At 42.3% G+C, this 19,135-nt stretch overlaps 1 protein-coding gene across 5 annotated transcripts in view; it reads right to left on the bottom strand.

The window, feature by feature from the left end:
• LOC311040902 (mitogen-activated protein kinase kinase kinase kinase 4-like) overlaps positions 1 to 19,135 on the bottom strand; it is a 113,165-nt gene that overhangs the window by 18,789 nt on the left and 75,241 nt on the right. For 4 of the 5 annotated variants that reach the window (XM_084051308.1, XM_084051309.1, XM_084051307.1 and 1 more), the window contains 9 exons: positions 18,266 to 18,366; positions 17,165 to 17,292; positions 14,052 to 14,146; positions 13,025 to 13,203; positions 12,014 to 12,143; positions 8,602 to 8,976; positions 3,301 to 3,418; positions 2,524 to 2,694; positions 1 to 92 (listed from right to left, as the gene is read on the bottom strand). The exon at positions 1 to 92 is cut by the window's left edge and continues 52 nt beyond it. In XM_084051308.1, coding sequence (XP_083907434.1) covers positions 1 to 92; positions 2,524 to 2,694; positions 3,301 to 3,418; positions 8,602 to 8,976; positions 12,014 to 12,143; positions 13,025 to 13,203; positions 14,052 to 14,146; positions 17,165 to 17,292; positions 18,266 to 18,366 — 1,389 coding nt within the window. The remainder of the gene's footprint in view (positions 93 to 2,523; positions 2,695 to 3,300; positions 3,419 to 8,601; positions 8,977 to 12,013; positions 12,144 to 13,024; positions 13,204 to 14,051; positions 14,147 to 17,164; positions 17,293 to 18,265; positions 18,367 to 19,135) is intronic. The other variant, XM_084051310.1, reaches the window with a different exon arrangement.

Genomic DNA, 19,135 nt, shown 5'->3' on the forward strand with positions numbered 1-19,135 from the left:
GCGACGTCTGCTGATCAGAGGATAGACCTTCCCCTGACCGCTACGGTCCAACAGCATCAGACCACTCTCTGTGCCCACCAGCAGGTTCACGCCTAGAGTACACACACACACACACACACACACACACACACACCACGCACACACACACACACACACACACACACACACACACACACACACACACACACACACACACACACACACACACACACACACATTTAATCATTTATTTATGTCCACATAAGAGATACAATACAAGGACACAAATATTACAAGGTGTTGGAAGCCTCTTACAACCAACCTATGTACATGTCCTACCAGTGGCGTGCACAGACATTTTGAGGGGCAGGTGCTCAAGTAAATTATACTTTTTTTTGTTTACTTGGTCCGCTCTTTTTTCCCCTCTACACCTATACCTCTTTGCCAAAAATAGCCGATCTACAAGCCCACAACGCCTCGCAGCGCGAGACGTTGTGGGCTTGTAGATCTGCTATTTTTGGCTAAAGTTCTCCTCAGAAAAGGGATGCTAGGTTTCGAGTGGTTACGGTAAAAAGAAAAATCATATCACATAAAGATTTGGCGGACACCCTGTAGTAACTCTGAGGACCCCCTAGGGGTCCCGGATCCCCTGTTGAAGTGGTTTGACACAGGAACGTTTGTACATTCTCACTGACGGTGTAAAATGTTTAGATATGTCCTTAGTTATGAGATCAACTATTCTGTGGTGGCGTGCTATGTAAAGCCCTTTATAGGCATAGCAGCCATTCTGAATGTGTGACATGGTTTCTGTAACGGGCCCTGTGGTGTGATGCAAACAATGAGGTACATGATGGGTGGTGGGAAACCAGAGGGAAAGGTTGAGTCTGGTGGGAAGGATCTGTAACCTGGCTTTTACTGTAAAGGTGATAATGTCCTCATTGAGAGCAGTGTTCCTTAGAAATGAATGGGAAACAGAGTGGTTAAAGTTGCAATCCAGAAGTTATTTACAGGAATACAACTTTATTTCAAAAGGTGCATTTATGGAAAGACCCCTGTTACTGAACACACGCAAACAATGTTTTATTTCTGTCATTCAAAGAGTTAATGATTACTTTGTTTTTTTTAACAAATAATGTATCTACTCCTATAATACACTCCTTTAACCAACCTGCATGGTAGAGTATGTATATATGTATGGTAGAGTATATATAAGTATGTGCAGTGGTTGGAGGTGGTCTTCCTACTCTTCCATTTTAGACATTTACACCTTTTTTCAGGCATGACAACCTGGTTGACAAGGAGTAGTACTGCCTGAAGCTCCCCTGTGGCCAGGGGCAGGGAGCCCCTCTTCATAAAACTGAACAGATGACAGCTTTAAATGTGGCTTCAAAATATAGCACATAGTGATGCATGATTAATCTGGTTGTCTGGGGACAATGATGAGTCAGACGACAGTGTTGGCTGATTCCTGAGTGTTCCCAGACAACACTTCATCCGTAGGAATACATTCAGGGACAAGTGTCACCCTCCCCGCCCCCGAACACGGGCCAGTTGCGTTCGTATCAGTGTTGATTTCGTCGACTAAAACTATGACGAAAAATGTTAGTCGACTACCTTTTTTCACTGACGAAAACTAAATAAAGACTAAGCTACGATGACTAAAACTAAGACTACCGTAAATATATTGACAATTTCATCAACAAATAAAAACTAGACTAAAATGTTAGTGAGGGACTAGTGGAGAAGAGATCCAGTAGAACTAAGACAAGTCATTTTATGTTTGGTTGCACTCGGGTGTTGCGCTCTGAAAATGGCAGATCTACAAGCTCACAACGCTTTGTGAGCTTGTAGATCTGCTATTTTTAGCATGCAACCAAGTGTAAAATCTAAATAACTAAATAAAAACTAAGCTATGATGACTAAAACTAAGACTAAATATATTGACAATTTCGTCAACAAATAAAAAACTAGACTAAATGTTAGTGAAGAGTGGAGAAGAGATCCAGTAGAACTAAAAGACAAGTCATTCTATGTTTGGCTGCACTCAGGTGTTGCGCTCTGAAAATAGCAGATCTACAAGCTCACAACGCGTAGCGCTGTGACGCGTTGTGAGCTTGTAGATCTACTATTTTCAGCATGCAACCAAATGTAAAATCAGCCATTACGACGCCATCAAGGCACCACCAAAATACATTTTAGTCAACTAAATCAACTGTAGATTTAGTCGACTGTAATCTTATATTTAGTCCGACCAAAACTAGACTAAGACTAAAACATTTCAGATGACTAAAATATGACTAAAACTAAATGACATTTCATTCCAAAGACTATCACTGAAACTAAAATCTAAATCTACTGTCAAAATCAACTCTGGTTGGTATAGACGCTCCGCAACGCGATGGATTCGAACCCCCAGACTCTGCTTGAGTCAGCGGGCGTTTTCAGTCATTAGTTTAACCCATTAAGAATTTTCATTTTAGATTTCTTTGGCTATTCAAAAATAGCAGATCTACAAGCTCATAGCGCGGCACCGAGTGCACTTACCCCAGAGTGCGGCGCACAGGATCTCGGAGTTGAACCTCTTCTTGTACTTGCGGATCTCGGGCGTGTCGCTCTGCGGGCGCGTGTTCACCGGGTTCACGTTGACCACGGAGCCCTTGCGGGACGGGTCGGCCCGCAGCGCGTCCGCCAGCCGCCCGTCCTGCCCGAAGGCGGCTGGAGGAAAGGGGAGGAGTCGAGAGGTCAGGCTTTTTACACACAGCACGGTCAGACAGCAGCGGTGTAAAGTAACTGAGTACATTTACTTAAGTAAACTTTTGAGGTGTCTTTTACTTTACTGGAGTATTTGCAATTTTCAGTACTTTTACTTCTACTCCACTACATCTCAGGGGCAAATATTGTACTTTTACTCCACTACAATTATTTGAAAACTTTAGTTACTAGTTACTTTGCAGATTTTGATTATTATTACAAAACATACACTATAACCATTTCGGCCTTTTGAAAATAGCCGATCTACAAGCTCACAATGCGTCGCAATGGGAGCTTGTAGATCAGCTATCTTTAAAAGATTTGTATACATTTTATTATTATATTATTGAAAACTTGTGAATGGGACATTCTGCATAATGACTACTTTCTACTTTTGGTACTCTAAGTAAATTTTTCTTTTGTACTTTTACTCAAGAAATGTTTCACTTGTAACAGAGTATTTCTACATTGCAGTATTGATACTTTTACTTAAGTAAAACATTTGAGTACTTTTTCCACCACTGACAGTGACAGACAGAGACAGACAGACAGAAAGAAAGAAAGACCTACCCATGTTGTTGAGGGAACTGCCACTAGAGGGCGATATCTGCAGCAGTCGTGGGTCGATGAAGGGCGTGAAGGAAGAGGAGGACTTGTGTTTGGTCATGGTGGTGTTGGCTGACTGGGTCTGGGGACACAAACACATTGGGGATGAAGAAAACACACAGGACAGGACAGAGGTGTTTAACCTGCACTGAGCCGTACCAACAAGAGAGCCTGTGTTGACGGACCCTTCAGGACCCTTCAGGGCAGCTATACTCTGGTTCATATCGGTTCACTTAAATCAGTGCTTCTCAAACCTTTTTTTTTTTTTTTTCATGGACTCCCAGTTTGATGATATTAATGGGGCCATGGGCACCCATTAGATATGACATTTCATGTCTGGGATGTTAAACTACACTATACTATTGAAACAATATTTTTATTTTTTATTCGTACACTCAGAATTACAGACCCATAACTAGGGCTCTCACGATTACAATGTGTCATTGTTTTAATATAAATGTAATTTCTGTTTACCTTTTAGGCTTCATACTCACAAATTGCACATGGTAGATATGACAAATAACTTAAATATACAAATAAATTACTGACGTATTTAACAATTGTGTACTTTTTTTTTTTTTAAGTAGCGGAAATAGCTGATCTACAAGCTTCCAATGCGTTTGTGACGCGTTGGAAGCCTGTAGATCTGCTATTTCTGGAAAGTGTTTGAAAATCCATGTTTCGACATGGACACCATTATGACGGTTATGCAAAAAATGATTGCGATTATCTCAAATAATTGCGATTGGGCGGAGCGGCGCTCCACTTCGCCCCTGCCAACTTCCACACTCGCACACTGCACTCGCGCATTAGTCCCGCCTTCGAGCGAGGAGGAGAGGATCATATGCTAGTCTTGTACATCTGCAATTTTTTTTACACAAATATTCACTTCTTGGGGGATCCCTGGCACAAAACATTGTCAGACGGGGGGGTCAAATGCATTTTGGGGGGTCCTTGGCACGAAAAAGTTTGAGAACTACCGATTTAGAATGCATTTGTAGAATCGCTGGAATAGATTAAACACAGGAAGTACAGATAGTTTTGATTGTCTGCGTTACAGCAGTAAAACTAACTGTGTTCAAACACACACTGTACTGTAGCAAACAAAGTGTTATACAGGAGCTACACACAACATACAACAATTAAGACAGTGGGATAAAAGCAAAAGTCTGTGCGTGTTAATGAATGCTTTCACCGTTTTCAAGGTAGCAGAAGCACAACAATGTGGAAAAAATGGAGGCGTGGGGGGTGGACTAAAGAAAGAGGTGTTACAGGAAATGATGCAAGAGGTGTTAATAGAAAATGATGTGGAAAACAGAGACTGTGTTGACGAATGAGTAGCCTCGCTCTCCAGGCTTTTATTGCTTAGTTTTGCTAAAAAATAAAAGCCTGGACCAGCACATCGGTGTACCCGGTATGAGGAAGTGTTCATTTCCCCAACCAACCAGAGTGCAGTGGGCGTCGCTCGTAATGTCGTGTTAGCGGGGCGGGGGTTGACGGACAGATCGGTGAACCAATGGGATGCAGCCGCAATCTCTCTGAGGCTCTATACACCCGCCCCTCTATACACGAAATCAGGAGCGTTGGTGCAGCCTAACGAATGAGAGAAGGAAAGCCCACAGTGATATGGAACGGGACTCCCTCTACTGTGGTTGAACTTGGAGTCAGAAGACGCTGTACTGTTTCAAGGACACACGCCCATAGAGAGAGAGTTGCGTCACGCTTTGATCTCGCCGCAAAGCGGGACGTTGCCTCCTGTAGTTCCAAACACTGGAACTTCCTCATTGAGAAATAGAACTTCCGCATTCCATTCTTACAATGGGAGTCTATGCTAGTGACGTAACTCTCTCTCTCTCTGTATAGGTCTGACACCTAGGCCCTGTCACCATTATTACATAATCATCTAGACGCAATTATTTGAGATAAATCGCAATTATTTCTTGCATAATCGCCATCATAATCATTTCCACATTGAAAAACGTAAATATATATAGCAATGGTGGAAATAGCAGATCTACAAGCTCAAAACACGTCACGATGTGACGTGTTTTGAGCTTGTAGATCGGCCATTTCCACTATTCATATTTTTTCTTTAGTTATTAAATGATGTTATTTGTCATATCTACCCTGAAAGCCAAACAAAAATATATTTTTTTATCGCAATTATTTGTGTGACAATTAATGGTCATGTAAAATGTCATAATCGTCACAGCCCTACACGCGCAAAAAATGCATTTTTTTTGGGGGTTATATTTGGAGGTCCTTCCTTGAGCAAAACACCACACAAAACAGCACCCACCATCACATGTTAAGTGTAGTTAACACATCACCCCCCAACAGGGTTCCATTTGTAAATCACATAAAAAAAAGGGGAATTTTTTTAAAGGGATAGTTCACCCCCAAAATTACTTGTTTTGACCGGCAGCGGTTCGGTATGGAGACACAAAGCGTCTCCTTTGTGTCTCCAAACGGAACCGCTGCCGGTCATCAAATTATTGGCTCAGGAATGAGAAAAAAACAAAAAAAAGTCACAGGGTGAGAAATCAATAGAAAACAAGTCATTTTGGGGGTGAACTATCCCTTTAACATAAGTATCAAATCAAAAGCGTACATTTAATTCACTTCAGAAGGCAGGGGTAAAAACACACATCCCCTCCTGCCATAAAGACCAGAGGGGGATATCAAATGCAGAGGCATGAGTTCTGCCCCCCCCCCCCCCAGCACCGCAAACCTAGCACACCACACCATGCATGTAAATATCACCCAAACTAACTACATCCACCAACACACAGGTTCTCAAAGTTTGGTTCAGGGACCCCTAGGGGTCCTTGAGGGGGTTCCAGAACCAAATGGACGCTTACAGGTCTGTAACTCTTGACAGTGTGCAAATGGAACCAAATGGACCCGTTTCGGGTCCATTTGGTTCCATTTGCACACTGTCAAGAGTCATGGGGGTCCCTGGAGGGAAGCACACCAAACTGGGGGTCCTTGGAATCAAACCGTTTGAGAACCACTGGCATTAAAGAACGACCCGGTTTCAGACCCCAACATAAAGAGGGCCTTTTTGGTTAAATCCATCCATGCCATGACCGTGTCCCGCCACCAGAGGGCACCAGTGTGTTAGCAGCAGCAGAGTGCAGTGAGCAGCTAGGAGGACAGCTGTGTTGTAGTAGCAGCAGCAGCAGCACAGAGGACTCAAACCAGTGAGTGGTCAGCCAGACCAGAAGGGGGCAGAAGAGAGCCAGAGAAGAGCCAGGAGTGTCAAGGGGGGAGAGAGGAAATGCAGGGCATGCACAAGGCTCGGACCAGTAATCGAGGAGTGGACGTTAAAGGGGAAGAGAGAGGCTAGGCTGATTTTGTTTGTAGTTTGCTTTCCAATTCAGTTTAAAGAACTACAGCAAAATGCATGCAGCCGCAGCTCCATTTTTACACATTTCTGTGTACTATAAGGTCAGCCTTATGCAACCTGCCATGTTTTTAATCTGCTGTAGTTTTTAACCTGAACCGGAAAACAAACTACAAATTCAGCCGCTCTAGGGGCAGACAGTTTGAAACTACAGCAACAATGTGGAAATATTACAAAGCATTTTTTTTTTTTTTTTTTTAAAGCTTCAACCATATCTGAGTGATTTGAAAACTATTTTTCATGGTTGTTAAAGCCTCCTCTGATACCAGATGGGTGGTGTGTTTTTTTTAATCAAAATGCACAACATTTAAGCACTTATTAAGCCCTATTTGTTGTACAACGTTATTTTATAGTAGCCAAGCTTGTTTTTCGTCAACAATGACAATGTCCACAATAGGGACAACTGGTTGAAAGTAGAGATGTCCGATAATATCAGTGCCCCGATATTATTGGCCGATATCAACATAAAAATGTATTTTCGGAAAATATCAGTATCGTTTTTTATTTATTAGTTCAACTGCTGTAGGCTTTGGCATTTCTGAGCCTCTTCTTTCTCTTCATTTGCACTGAGAACGTTTACATTGGGAAAGCCCTGTTGCATTTATGAATGCATCCAGTGGGGCGTCACAATAAAATAAGCCATAAATAAATGTGTTAATTCCACGACAGGAGATACAGTATGTGATGTTGTTACCTGACATCAGTTCTGGCAAATCAACCGATACGGAATATGTGGTATCGGTTGATATCGGACTTTAACCCATTAAGACCTGGAACTGTGTCATTTTTAGATTTGAGCTAAAAAGCATTATTTTACACTTTGGGCTATTCAAAAATAGCAGATCTACAAGCTCGTAGCGCGGCACCGAGTGCCGCGCTACGAGCTTGTAGATCTGCTATTTTTGAAAAATCGTGAAAATGTGCGCAAATCTTTGAATATATATTTTTTAAAAGCGAACATTTTTAACTCAAATCTTTGCTTCTGGGGGGTCCCTGGAACAACATATTTTGATGGGGGTCCGCGGCCAAATACATATAATTTTGGGGGTCCTTGACATGAAAAAGATTGAGCACCACTGATATAGAAACACACGTTTTTCAGAAAACTGTTGAGATTTAGGAGACATGTAGAATCGGCTTCAGGTCTCAATGGGTTAAGAGTTGGACAATATCGGAAAATCGGATATCGGCCAAAACTATATCGGACATCCCTAGTTGACAGTTGTTAGAGGGGTACTTTACGCATGGTCCTCACTAATATACAGTAATTGGTCTTCACTAAGGCCCATTATAATATAGCACCCGTTCAGTCTACTCACTCGACGTCTCATTGTCAAAACAAACTCAAACTAAACTATAATGGAAAACCCATCACTATTATAACCCTGATGGGGAGTCTGCACGTGTCAGCTGAACTGTCCATTCCTGGGTTACTGGTCACAGTGGTGTGAGAAGGGGGCAGGGCTGGCAAACGAATATTCGATATTCAAATATCATTCAAATATTGGGAAAATGTGTATATTCGAATATGGAAATGAATATTCACTTTTTTTTAATTTTTTTTAATGTTTATTTGACAGGGACAAAACAAAAAACAATGTATCAAGTTATAAAAACAAACAAAATATATGTTTTATTGGATCTGAGCACTTGATACATTATTTTTTGTATTGTCCCTGTCAAATAAACATAACAAAAAATAAAAACAACTTTTTAGAATTATTTTTATAATAATAATATTCTAATATATTCTAATATCTGCCAATTTTTCAGACCAATATTCGAATATCATTTGTGAGGAAAGTTACCAGCCCTAGTAGGGGGGGAGGGGGACGGAGGGGAAGATGGGGGGGACATACCTCCATGTCAGTGAGCTCGTCCAGGGGGTGGTGGGGGGACATGGCAGGGCTGGCATGGCTGGATGACGTGGGATAGGAGGAGGAGGCGGGGGTGACGATGGAGGGAGAGGAGGAGAAGGAGGGAGGAGCAGGAGGAGGAGGAGAAGAGGAGGGGTGCTGGCTCTGCTGTAAGAGGTCTGGCAGGAGGAGGTGATGGTGGTGCATGCGGCCGGCAAAGCCGTTTTTCTCCTGGTTGCTGCTGCTGCCGTGGAGGCTGGGGGGGCCCTCCTGGCTGGGGGGGGCCTCCTGGTGGTGGTGGTGCTGCTGCTGACTGGGGGCCCCCCCACCTGTGGCCCCCGGCGTACCGGCCCCTCGCTTTGTGTCCCCCCCTGCACTCTGGAAGCAAGAAGAGGCAACGCGCCGTGGCGTTCAGGGATAAGAGTGTGGAGAGCTGGCGTCCGGGACCCCTAGAGGGTCCTCAGAGTTACTACAGGGGGGGGGGGGGGCACCAAACGTTTGTGTGATAGGAACTCTTTTAGTTTTTACATTAACCACTTGAACCCTAGAAATCCTTTTCTGAGGGGAACGTTGGCCCGGAAATAGCAGATCTACAAGCTATTTTCGGCAAAGGGATTTGGTGTAGAGGGAAAAAAGAGCAGATCAAGCAGCAAGTTTTCTTAGCATAGCAACTGTGATGAAAATACACATTAAAGGAGTAGTTCACCCAAAACATTTCTTATGTCCTATCAATTACACACCCCATGAAGCAATGAATTCATGGAGATTTTCTTTGTTTTTGTCACATTCCTAAGCCAATAATTTGATGATAAAAATAAAGACCCTAATGTATCCGGTAGGAGACACAAAGGAGACTCCTTGTGTCTCCTACCGGATACATTAGGGTTTAGGATATTATTGGCTTAGGAATGTGACAAAAACTAAAAAATCTCCATGAATTCATTGCTTCATGGGGTGTGTAATTGATAGGACATAAGTATTTTTTGGGTGAACTACTCCTTTAACATGAATCCAACACTGATGATGACAGTGCTGTCAAACAAGTCTATGAAGCTATCTATGAAATCTATGTATTGTATTGTATATTATACAATATATAGTGGAGGGGGGGTCCCTGCTTCATCTCTCTCTCAGCTAAGGGGTCCTTGGCCTGAAAAACGTGGAAGACCCCTGCCCTAAAGCCCTTTTATAAATAGACGTCTGATTTTTTTGTCTCCGCCAGGAGACTATGTTTTCGTTCTCGTCCTTCCGTGTGTCCCCCCCAAGCTAACATTGGTCAAGCTTCACGTGACACGTAACAATATGTTGAAAGGGTGTGCTTTGATTGGCTAGCGAGACGCATGATGAAATAGAGCCCTATAAATAGGTGTGTCACTTCAAAAGATCATTTATATCTTTTGAAGTGAGGTAAGACAGGATTAATCAGGAACAGTACTGGCGGAGACCTGTGCTCCGAGGAGCACATTTTCTAGTTTTAAATGATTTTCTTATCTGTCTCATAATGCTGCTACAATGATCGCCTGTCTTCAGTGACTAAGTATACATCAGTTCCAACACTCTCACGTTCCAGTCCGAACTCGAAACCTACAGACACACCGTTCCCATTCATGGTGGACGAACGAACGGCTTTGGAAAACTAAACGTTAAAAAGAGAGAGACAAGCGGTGATGATGACACAAACACATAGAGGTGACATTAGGAGGAGTGATGGGGGGGTTGAGGGGGTGAACGACAGCAATCACGATGGACAAGCGGAAAAGAAAGGATCACATTCACTGACAGAGAATCGGCTCCGATTTGGGCAGCGCTCTGGTTATGCCGTCATAGTGGGCTCTGATGTCACTTCATTCACCGACCATTTTCATCTTTTAAATTCTTTAACCCATTGAGACCTGAAGCCGATTCTACAATGTCTCCTAAATCTCAACAGTATTCTGAAAAACGTACAAAATATTTTGTTCCAGGGACCCCCAGAAGCAAATATTTGAGTTAAAAAATGTTTGCTTTAAAAATATATATATTCAAAGATTTGCACACATTTTCACGATTTTTCAAAAATAGCAGATCTACAAGCTCGTAGCGCGGCACTCGGTGCCGCGCTATGAGCTTGTATATCCGCTATTTTTGAATAGCCCAAAGTGTAAAATAATGCTTTTTAGCTGAAATAAAAAAAATGACACAGTTCTAGGTCTTAATGGGTTAAATTCATTCCATATACAGTATATATATATATATATATATATATATATATATATATATATATATATATATATATATATATATATATGTTACAGAATAATGTTGGAAACCAGTTCAAGTGAGAAAAGCCGAACGGGGAGCTCCCGAAAATCGCGAGTCGCGCGTTATACCCCGGCTGGCCGGGAGGTGTTTCGTTTCCCTCAGGGGGGGCGCAGGAAAAACGAGCGCTCCTTGTCCTGCTTTTCCCACTTGTACTGTAACATATATACGGTATAGACATGATTATTACCTGTGCTGTTATGTACATGTAGATGCATGTTTAATACTGACTCTAGGCTAGAGTGGCATCACATTCACTAATGATGACTCCATCCTCCATTGTTCAAACGCTCGGGAAACCCCGGCTTTTCCAGTCATAGTGCCTTGGGAGAACTCTGTCTATGATGTCACTCTCCTATGATGTCAGCCTTATGATGTCATTCATCTATCTAAGTTAGTACTATGACATCAGTCCTCCACGACGTCATAGACAGCACGCACAAGAAATGTGGCGATTTCGCACGCACACACACACGCGCGCACTCGCACGCGCACACACACACACACACACACACACACGCACACGCACACGCACACGCACACGCACACGCACACGCACACGCACACGCACACGCACACACACACACACACACACACAGATGGCTCGGGCCCTAGGAGCCATGCCTTAGCATGAATAAAATCACTGCTGCTGAGCAAGAGCAGTGTGCAGGACTTTGGTTCATTATCTTTTCTTCATGATCGGTTAATTTTTATTGTCAGAGAAAAGACTCGCTGTGTACATAATCTGTGTAGAGAGCACTGTATTATGATATTATGACATAGCACTGACGAAGGTCCTATGATCCAAACGTTTGCTATTATTTTTTTTTGCACCTTTCATTTTTAGCACAGAGCACTTTATGAGCATGTGAACATAAAATAATTAACTATTTTCTTAGTCTCTGTCTAAGGAGTTTATGTAGAGTCTTTTCTCTACCAGTTTTCCTTTATGTTTTTGATACCACCTGCAGTCAACCCTGAACACAGGACACAGACAGGTGCAACAGTTTACCCTGCACTTTGGTTCATTTTATCACCATAATGATTGATGGGTCGACCCTGGGATCGGTTCACAGAACGTTAAACCCCCCCCCCCCCTCCCCGTGACGAGCCCTACCTGTCGGATGACCAGGGTTCCGTCCTTGGAGGGCGTGGTGGCCAGGTCGTTCTCAGAGTCGTCGGCCAGCAAGGTCTTCAGGGACTCCGTCTCGCCGTTGCTCAGTTTCCTGCGGAACCCGAGGCCATATCTGACCGTCCGTAGACACACAGGCCGTCCGTTAATACACCATGCAGAGCAGGACGCCATGCAGAGCGCTTTGAAACACTAAAATGACGCGCTTTTCCGTGGGGAGGCGATGCAACGTGACAGCGAGGATCTTTTTGCACAATAAAATGCTCAGTGTTTATGTATGTATTTGTAACTCTGATAGTGTGAGAAATGACTGCAGAGCAGAAGACAACGCTTCAGATTAAGCAGGAACGCATCAGTGTCATTTTAAGATTTCTTTCAAAAAGATTTATTCAAAAATAAGAAAGATCATAGCGCGGAACTCGTATGAGCTTTAAGATCTGCTATTTTTTTTTAAATTGTGGATTTTTTTTGCAAATCGTTGAATACAGTATATATTTTGAAAGCGAACATGTTTAACTCAAATCTTTGCTTCTGGGGGATTGTACAAATGTCTTCTAAATCCTAACAGTTTTTTTGAAAAAACGTATGTTGCTATAATATCAGTGGTTCTCAAACTTTTTCCATGTCAAGGACCACCCAAAATTATATGTATTTGGCCGCGGACCTCCATTTCAAAATATGTTGTTCGAGGGACTCCTCAGAAGCACAGATCGGAGTTCGGAAAAAAACGCTTTAAAACGTATATATTCAAAGACTATTTAAAAAAAAATTGCTACAGTACATATGAGCTTGTAGATCTGCAATTTTTTAATAGCCAAAGAAATCACACTGCATGCATTCCCGGATCAAACGGGTTAAGTAAAAACACGCGAGTACTTCTTCCATCATTGGTACAAACTCACATGTAAAGTGACTGAAGCAGCGGCGAGCGCAGCGGAAAAACAAACATGGAGCCACAAAGCAACCCCTCCCCCTCCCCCTCCTCCTTCTACCTACCCGGCCCTGGAGTCCTCCGCCCCCGAGGTGGACTCCTCCCCCGCCTCCTGGTCCACCTCCTCGTCGTCGTCCTCGTCCGTGGTCCCCGAGTCCTCGCTGGACGACGAGTAGTCGGTCACCTTGTGGGGCGGCCGCACGTCCTCCACCGCACGAAGCTCCTTGGCCAGAGCCGTGAGGTCCTGGGGGGGGGGGGCACAAGTTCAGAGGTCAGGACGATACCATTTCAAGGAATAGTCACTAGAGACCAGTGTTGATTTCGTCGACTAAAACTATGATGAAAAAGGTCGACTACCTTTTTTCACTGACGAAAACTAAATATAAACTAAGCTATGATGACTAAAACTAAGACTAAATATATTGACAATTTTGTCAACAAATAAAAACTAGACTAAAATGTTAGTGAGGGATCTAGTGGAGAAGAGATCCAGTAGAACTAAAAGACAAGTCATTTTATGTTTGGTTGCGGCCGGGTGTTGCGCTCTGAAAATAGCCGATCTACAAGCTCACAACGCTTCGCGCGACGCGTTGTGAGCTTGTAGATCGGCTATTTTCAGCATGCAACCAAGTGTAAAATCAGCCATTACGACACCATCAAGGCACCGCCAAAATACATTTTAGTCGACTAAATCAACTGTAGATTTAGTCGACTATAATGTTATGATATTTAGTCGACTAAAACTAGCCAAAAACCAAAACATTTCAGGTGACAAAAACATAAAACTAAATGGAATTGTATTCAAAAGGCAAAAGACATTTGCTGTCAAAATCAACACTGCTAGAGAAAGACCCTTTTCTCTCCACTCGTTCCTGTGTTTCGTGCTGCATGGCTGTTGCTGCTACGACACCCGAATCCCCCAAAATAGATCAATACTGTACATGTCCGTCTGTCTGTCTGTCTGTCTGTCTGTCTATCTCAGGGGTCTTCAACAGGGGGTCCGTGACGCCTAGGCGGTCCTCAGAGTTACTACAGGGGGTCTTATGGTAGGTGACAGCTCTTATGGCTATAATATCATACAGCACTACTTACAGCGGGCCGGGTAGGTCTGGCATGGTTCTTGTCGTCGGGTTTTTTGGCAGCGTTGTCGGGTCGCTGGAGAGGCGAGCCCTCGGATTTGGAGGAAGCTTTGATGGGATTAAAAAAGGAAAGAGTGGACTGTCAACACAGGACATGTAACACTAGACAGAGACCACCGGCCTCGGAGAAGGTGTCAACTCTTTACAAGAAGATTACGACATGCTAAAGTCTAGCATTTAGCTTGACTATGCTATGCAGACCGCAGCAGGTCACTTCTTTAAACTTATGGTAACGTTCTAAAAATAAAATGTAAAAACATTTCGTTGAGTGAATCATTGTGGACGCATACAAGAACGCTCGCCCCAAAACACGCTCGCCCCGGGTCAAATCCGGCGAACCTCGGAGTCACCAGGTATTCTTAAACATAACCTCAGTAAAACTATGCCTACATCTAACCTTATTCCTAACCTTAACCACAGTAAAACTATGCCTACATCTAACCTTATTCCTAACCTTAACCTCAGTAAAACTATGTCTAAACCTAACCTTATTCCTAACCTTAACCTCAGTAAAACTATGTCTAAACCTAACCTTATTCCTAACCTTAACCTCAGTAAAACTATGTCTAAACCTAACCTTATTCCTAAACGTAACCTCAGTAAAACTATGTCTAAACCTAACCTTATTCCTAAACGTAACCTCAGTAAAACTATGTCTAAACCTAACCTTATTCCTAACCTTAACCTCAGTAAAACTATGTATAAACCTAACCTTATTCCTAAACGTAACCTCAGTAAAACTATGTCTAAACCTAACCTTATTCCTAAACGTAACCTCAGTAAAACTATGTCTAAACCTAACCTTATTCCTAACCGTAACCTCAGTAAAACTATGCCTAAACCTAACCTTATTCCTAACCGTAACCTCAGTAAAACTATGCCTAAACCTAACCTTATTCCTAACCTTAACCTCAGTAAAACTATGTCTAAACCTAACCTTATTCCTAACCTTAACCTCAGTAAAACTATGTCTAAACCTAACCTTATTCCTAACCTTGACCTCAGTAAAACTATGTCTAAACCTAACCTTATTCCTAACCTTAACCTCAGTAAAACTATGTCTAAACCTAACCTTATTCCTAAACGTAACCTCAGTAAAACTATGTCTAAACCTAACCTTATTCCTAACCGTAACCTCAGTAAAATTATGCCTAAACCTAACCTTATTCCTAACCGTAACCTCAGTAAAACTATGCCTAAACCTAACCTTATTCCTAACCTTAACCTCAGTAAAACTATGTCTAAACCTAACCTTATTCCTAAACGTAACCTCAGTAAAACTATGTCTAAACCTAACCTTATTCCTAAACGTAACCTCAGTAAAACTATGTCTAAACCTAACCTTATTCCTAACCTTAACCTCAGTAAAACTATGTCTAAACCTAACCTTATTCCTAACCTTAACCTCAGTAAAACTATATCTAAACCTAACCTTATTCCTAACCTGAACCTCAGTAAAACTATGTCTAAACCTAACCTTATTCCTAACCTTAATCCTAAACGTAACCTCAGTAAAACTATGTCTAAACATAACCTTATTCCCAACCTTAAACACAGTAAAACAAATACAAGAACCGCTGGAGGCGAGCGGTCCGCCAAAAATTATGTCGAGTGCAATGGTGTAATGGTGATTTTGTTTTCGGCTGAACCGTATTTTAATGATGTCAAGTGCATACACGCGTGCTTACATGAGCGCATGCGCACAGAACAGCTGATATTGTATGAGAGTCAACCATAGGAGTCAACTCGTGACGAGACCAGCATATCTTCTTAATGACCTCAATGTGTGATTAATATTAATTCTACTTAGGTTCACGGGTGTATAAACAGCAGTAGGAAACATGTTTGTATAGGCAATGACTAGTTTTTAAGCTTAGTTTTAGTCTTTGTAAATCTTCTCAAGCAGTGCCTTGAATTATAGGAGCTGAAAAAAGGTGTAGGCTTTAATGTATGAGGACGCTCACCGGTATACCTGTTATGGTGTTACTTGGCTGGTTAACCCATTAAGACCTGGAACGCGTCTGTGTCATTTTTAGATTTGAGCTAAAAAGCATTATTTTACACTTTGGCTATTCAAAAATAGCAGACATACAAGTTCATAGCGCGGCACCGAGTGCCGCGCTATGAACTTGTAGATCTGCTATTTCTGAAAAATCATGAAAATGTGTGCAAATCTTTGAATTACATATTTTTAAAGCGAACATTTTTGACTCAAATCTTTGCTTCTGGGGGGTCCCTGGAACAACATATTTTGAGATGGGGGTCCGCGACCAAATTCATATCATTTTGGGGGTCCTTGACAGGAAGAAGATTGAGCACCACTGATACAGAAACGATACGTTTTTCATAAAACTGTTGGGATTTAAGAGACATGTAGAATCGGCTTCAGGTCTTAACCCATTAAGACCTGGAACTGTGCCATTTTTAGATTTGAGCTAAAAAGCATTATTTTACACTTTGGGCTATTCAAAAATAGCAGATATACAAGCTCATAGCGCGGCACCGAGTGCCGCGCTATGAGCTTGTAGATCTGCTATTTTTGAAAAATCGTGAAAATGTGTGCAAATCTTTGAATATATATATTTTTAAAGCGAACATTTTTAACTCAAATCTTTGCTTCTGGGGGGGTCCCTGGAACAAAATATTTTGATGGGGGTCCGCGGCCGAATACATATCATTTTGGGGGTCCTTGACATGAAAAAGATTGAACACCACTGACATTTTTCAACAAACGTTTTTCAGAATACTGTTGAGATTTAGGAGACATGTAGAATCGGCTTCAGGTCTCAATGGGTTAATGGGTTAAATCTAGGAGGACGTGTTCTAGCGTGCATGCGCGTGCATGCGCGTGCACCACACCGTGCCGTACCTGCGCGTGAAAAATGACTGGCCACGCGCCGTGGTGGCCCGTGAAGCGACCAAAACACCACAGGTTAGTAGTGTCAGGCTGTGTGTAATGTACAGTAACCAGGGGACTCACAGCGTGGGTTGAAGCAGTCAGTACAGTTATTAGTGTCTGGGTGTATGTACAGTATGTACAGTATGTACAGTAACCAGGGGACTCACAGCGGGGTCTGAAGCGGTCCCCAGAACCGGCCTGGGAGCTGGCATTGGACGAACCGGAGGAGCTGCCGCTGCCCGGCCGCGGCTGGAGCTTCTCCACCCGATCCCACAGCAGACGAGGCTCCGCGGTACTGGAGGAAACATCAGACAAACATATCAGCCTCTAAAACACTGAATATCAGCCTTTAAAAACACTGAACATCAGCCTTTAAAAACACTGAACATCAGCCAAACATCACTGAAACACATCCGCCAGCTTCCAAACACTGAACTGAACTGGTCCTTAAAGCATTCAATCCGGGAACGCATCAGTGTCATTTTAAGATTTATTTGGCTATTTTTGTTGAAGAATAGTGAAAATGTGTGCAAATCTTTGAATATATACATTTTTAACTTAAATCTCTGCTTCTGGGGTCCCTGGAACAAAATATTTAGAGATGGCGTCGTCCGAGGACAAATACAAATCATTTTGGGTGGTCCTTGACATGAAAAAAGCTTTGAGAACCACCGATATTATAGCAACATTTTTTTTTTCCCCAAAAGAAAAACTGTTAGGATTTTGAAGACATTTGTAGAATCCCCCAGAAGCAAATATTTAAAAACATACATATATTCAAAGATTTGAGTTAAAATAAATGTTTGCTTTAAAAACATACATATATTCAAAGATTTGAGTTAAAAATGGTCGCTTTAAAAACATATATTCGATTTTTCAAAAAAGAAATAGCAGATAGTGCTGCACTATGAGCTTGTATATCTGTTATTGTTTGAATAGCCAAAGTATAAGATAATGGTTAAAGTGGTTAAAATCTAAAATGACAGATGCTTTTCCCAGTGTTAATGGGTTAACTTCCTGCTGTGTGTCAGGGGAACATTAAGCGCTTCATGGACCTCTACTACAAAACCTAGTTCTATTACAAGACATTCAGAAAGGTGTCACTTTATCAATAAGGTCTTTCAGTCTGTCATTGATCATAACGGGACACATCTCTTAATCAAGGTTTTACTTCTGTCTACTGGTATCAAATGTTTATGTAAAACATCAAACATTATTCCATGAACCCCTGACGTGGTTGTGAGGGAGACGGTTGTAACCGTGGTTACCTGCCGGCGTTCCTCTGGCCGCCCTGGCTGCTGGGCTGCGTTGGTAGCGGGGACTCCCGACGGGACAGCACAGGAGACCTGGACGTGGTCCTCACCGGGACCTGTCAACAAAGACACATCACATTTATACCTGGATGTGGTCCTCACCATGTCACAAACACATCTCATATACCTCTCACAACCTTCTTAACCTTCTCCAAGTAAAGTAAGTAAGCCTTGCTGAGTCCTGAGCAGTGTTGATTTCGTCGACTAAAACTATGACGAAAAATGTTGGTCGACTACCTTTTTTCACTGACGAAAACTACATAAAAACTAAATAAAAGCTAAGCTATGCTGACTAAAGCTAAGACTAAATATATTGACAATTTCGTCAACAGATAAAAACTAGACAAAAATGTTAGAGAGAGACTAGTGGAGCAGAGATCCAGTAGAACTGCGGCGCGTTCTACTGCGGCGCGTTGTGAGCTTGTAGATCGGCTATTTTCAGCATGCAACCAAGTGTAAAATCAGCCATTACGACGCCATCAAGGCACCGCCAAAATACATTTTAGTCGACTAAATCAACTGTAGATTTAGTCGACTATAACCTTATGATATTTAGTCGACTAAAACTAGGCAAAAACTAAAACATTTCAGATGACTAAAATATGACTAAAACTAAATCAAAATTTGCTGTCAAAATCAACACTAGTCCAGAGGCCCATAAAGAGCCTTTCTCCTGTTTCCTTAGAGCATGGGTCTTCAACAGGGGGTCCGGGACCCCTAGGGGGTCCTCAGAGTTACTACAGGGGGTCCGCCAAATCTTTGTGTGATAGGATTTTTTTTTTTACATTATCCACTTGAACCCTAGCATCCCTTTTCTGAGGAGAA

This window comes from Gymnoscopelus microlampas (genome assembly GCF_963454915.1).
Source record: "Gymnoscopelus microlampas genome assembly, chromosome: 24".
NCBI classification, from domain to species: Eukaryota; Metazoa; Chordata; class Actinopteri; order Myctophiformes; family Myctophidae; genus Gymnoscopelus; species Gymnoscopelus microlampas.